The sequence below is a fragment of the Choristoneura fumiferana genome, chromosome 5 (assembly GCF_025370935.1).
Source record: "Choristoneura fumiferana chromosome 5, NRCan_CFum_1, whole genome shotgun sequence".
Classification (NCBI taxonomy): domain Eukaryota; kingdom Metazoa; phylum Arthropoda; class Insecta; order Lepidoptera; family Tortricidae; genus Choristoneura; species Choristoneura fumiferana.
The window spans coordinates 1,770,859-1,774,874 of record NC_133476.1 but is presented as its reverse complement, the minus strand read 5'-3'; the positions used below and the strand labels follow the sequence as shown (position 1 = coordinate 1,774,874).

Genomic DNA, 4,016 nt, shown 5'->3' with positions numbered 1-4,016 from the left:
CTGCAACGTTTTAAAAAACTTGAGGCAATCACACGGCACCCACACACGGTAATCCCAGTTATATGGCAAAAGCAAGCAACACGTAGCGACGGGAAACATCCGTGCCATATCGCCAACGAACTGTGATAATGATAAGATTATTTTATTTCAGATCTGTGTACCTTAGCCGAGATTGGCACAGGACAGTTTAAACACAAACATGTGAGCGACGGGCTGTCTTAGATCACGCTAGGTTGGATTAACACATCAGTTACTTACATTATATTTAACATTCAACTTTTTTTATCTACATTAAATTTATTTCACCACTAATATAAAGCGGAGTTTAGACTTGCAAAAAAAATCGTGCAAGTCGCATTGCGAAGCCGCAAAGCCAACGAGTTTGTAGTGGTCAATCGAGCGCCGCCAGGCCTTATTGTTTTGTAGATAAACTGTCCCGTTAAAACCTCAAGGAATGTTTCCTGTCACTAAGCTAAGCAATTTTACAATACTTAAATATACTTACTTATCGACTGTCACTTTCGTTACGCTTATTGGTGAATAAAAGTTCAATTATAAGGCTAGAATTACATTTAATTTTCAAATAATCATTGTAAATAGGTACAGTATATAGAAATTAGACATGCGATAAATTTTACAATATAAAAATACGCATCCAGTTTACAATATTTTTTATATAGTTCTAAATAAATTTATAGTAATTATAGTGTGTTGTCTAGTTGAAGTAACATAAGAATCGCTAGCTCATATCAAATTCTGAATGCACCATTAAATAAAAAAAAGGGAAACGCTTTGTTATACAATATTAACCCTTATAAATTAGAATATTAAAGTTTAGAATGGAATGGTTCTCTTGTACTAAGATAGTTAACTAAATTTATAAATGGTGGTTTGTTTGTTTATTATTATGAACACTTCACGTTTGGTAAAGTAACACTATGCAAGTATTGTATTGCTAACAGTAACAACACAATGGGTTGTAGTTGCAATATGAAATATTAGGCCAACAAGATGTTCATGCTCTATCATACATAGAGCTAAAATATATAAGTTAGAAAGAGAGACAGATAAATAATGACATAGAATTAAACATTTATATTTTGCCCACTACCTCTGTAACCGAATATTTGCCAGGTTAACTGAGTAAAACAGGCAAAATGATGATAGCTCTCTGACTCAACCAATGTAAAAAATATAAGAGCATCTTTGTATGAAAATTTTCGTTAAATAACTCGGAAAAAATAAACCAGATTAAAGTGGCAAGTGAAGAAAGGGCAATTGATGAAAACTTAGGTAACCTGGCTGGAAATAAATTGTAATGAGGCCACGCAATTGCTATAAACGAAATACGAGGTTGTGCCAGAGACCCATCTACATAAACATCCACATGTAATGGAAATAAAATACATAAATAAGTGAGATTACTGTTGAGTAACAAATTATAAAAAAGTAACATTCATATGACAAGACAGTGTATTTTATGCGGTGGTTGACAACTAAATGCTGACTTACATTAAATACTTAATTATCAATGTTTACTTTAAGTAAAAAAAAATAATAATTTCGAGATTCAATTAAATTCATAATTGATGGCAAAAATCAAGTTAATTAAAAATATGATGAACGCAATCATTACAATGAACTTTCGCCGGAAGTTATTTTTTTTTATAAAATTAATTTTTCTCTGTTATTTTTAGGTAATACTAAAGAAAAATATAACTTCCGTTAATCATGTGACCTTAACTAAAGTTAGTCCAAATCTATCTGTTATGTAACTATATTTTATTGCATCTCATTTAGGCCCCTACAAAATTATAACTACCATAATTCAAAATTATACCTAGTAATAAAATTAAAAAATACATTTACAAAAAGGCATTATTCCCTTTCAAGTGAATCTGATTCAAATAATAAAAATGGTAAAATAAAATCCAACAAAAAATCCCATACACACATCTTTAGAGTTTACACTGGAATAAGGAATTACAATCAAAACTTATAAAACTAACTAGCTTAGAGTTTGTGATGTAAACATGGTGCCCTGGGTTATGTCTGTTGTGGTCAATTAGAATTGCTAGCAAAAGTGACCTGGGGGGCTACTACGAAATTCGAAGTTCGTATCATATCGTCCCTCTCCCTCTCGTATTATATGATATAAGCGGCACTTTGTAGTATAGGGCCTGAGGGCCTACTACGAAATTCGAAAATCGAAGTTCGTGTCGTTCGGCTCCGCTGACACTTATACTATTTAATACGAGATCGAGAGGGACGGTACGATACGAACTTCGATTTCGAACTTCAAAGTAGGTCCTTTGGTTTGTTGCTTGATGCACTTTTGTCCGAAGATTTGCAGCCAATAATTTGTCACTTTTGAAAATAATCAGTTACATTAAAGCCCATAACAAATTTAATATTGTCTGAATGAACTGTAAGTTATGTATAAATGGCACATCTCTAACTATATTGAGAATAATTTAGTAACATAAATTCAATCAATAATAATTTTACCACTATGAATATAAGTCATTACAATATGTAGCATAAGTAGGTATATTAAAAGAAATTAGTAATTAATAATAAATGATGACAATCATTATATCATTCCGTGGACAGGAAACAATCCTATAAGGTACCAAAAATGTACAGTATCGAATAAATTTATTCAAATCTACTGCATACAAGACAAAGTATGTACAATGCACAAACATGTGGATTCATAAGGGTTTGGACCAATCAGTGAATATCGCTATCACAAATGTATTTGCCAGAGACAAAGCGTCGTTTGACGAGTGATAGGCGGTAACCGCTGCCTATCAACTCAAACTCAATGCCCGAGAGCGTCGCGCCCTCGCAGTTGAACTGCGTCGAGATAGTACCCTTCGTCGAAGGTCCCTGGTCCAGCTCAAACCTCGCTCTGAGGGACCCTACCCCCCTGTCCTCAGAATGCTGTGACAGCTCCGTAAAACGCCAAAGGGCTTGCTCATTCTCCGCGTTCCAAGTATTCTTCGGCATTGCAATAACGTTAGTAACAGAACCGTCCATAGGCACACACACCGACACGTTGAGCAGTGGCGAAGGCGGACTCATCGCGTGAAGGTTGTACTTATAATCAACCTTTAGATCAGTGTGCTCAGTCTCGCATTTCCAGTATGCAACCAGCTGGTAAGGACACGACGCGGCGCCTGCCTTTGGACGTATCTGATACTTCAGTATATCTACGTTGAAATATTGCGCTGTGGGATTCTTTTCGGACTGGCGTTTGAGGAGAGATGTGAGAGCCGGCATGTTGAATTCTACAACTGTGGAATCTCGGGTAGACATCATTGCATTAATACTAATCAGTTGTTTGTTAGGCAACACATTGTCTAGTCTATGGATGTTTTTCAGTCTGAAGCAGAGTTTAGCTGGGTTAGGATTGTTAGCGAGCACACCAACTATTCCTGTAGGGAACGATAACATCATGTCGCCAGACATTTTGACTTGGCATTTTGATTCATCTGCACCTCGGAAATAGGAGTGTATTATCTCATGGAAAGCTACAGCTAAGGGTATGGTATCAGCCATGCCGATCGTAAGTGGAGAGGGCCCACGCGACCCTGAGGAACCAGCAGTTCGGAAGTCCCCTTCTGACCGCCTTGAGGGTGGGCGAGGAAGTGAGATAGATGATATAGTAGGCGTTGACGTTCGTATGTTTGTCTGGCTCATCTCGCCGACCTCTGAGAAGAGATCGCCGACGTCGGCTGTAGACACTAGGGTTGGACTTTCCAATAAATGCGATTGGTTGGCTTGCAAGGGCGCATAAGGGTTGGAGACGTTGCCGTGAGGCGAGGTGGGATTACTGGCTGTAGGACTCTGGAAAAAGTTCAAGTCTAATAAGTCACTGCTGGCTTTACTTGTGTTCGCATTTGAGCCACGTCTCTGGGTGGTTCCGATTTTGTATAACGAAATGTTTTCAACAGTTGCTCTGAGCTCATCAACACTAGCCGACATAGGTGCACTACCATTAGTGATAGGTT

At 37.2% G+C, this 4,016-nt stretch overlaps 1 protein-coding gene across 1 annotated transcript; it reads right to left on the bottom strand.

Moving 5' to 3' along the window:
* Positions 1-2,365: 2,365 nt before the first annotated feature.
* LOC141427911 (F-BAR domain only protein 2) lies at positions 2,366-4,010 on the bottom strand. The gene has a single exon (XM_074087513.1). It carries the CDS (start codon positions 3,988-3,990, stop codon positions 2,734-2,736), a length of 1,257 nt encoding a protein of 418 aa, XP_073943614.1. The 5' UTR covers positions 3,991-4,010; the 3' UTR covers positions 2,366-2,733.
* Between the last annotated feature and the right edge of the window lie 6 nt (positions 4,011-4,016).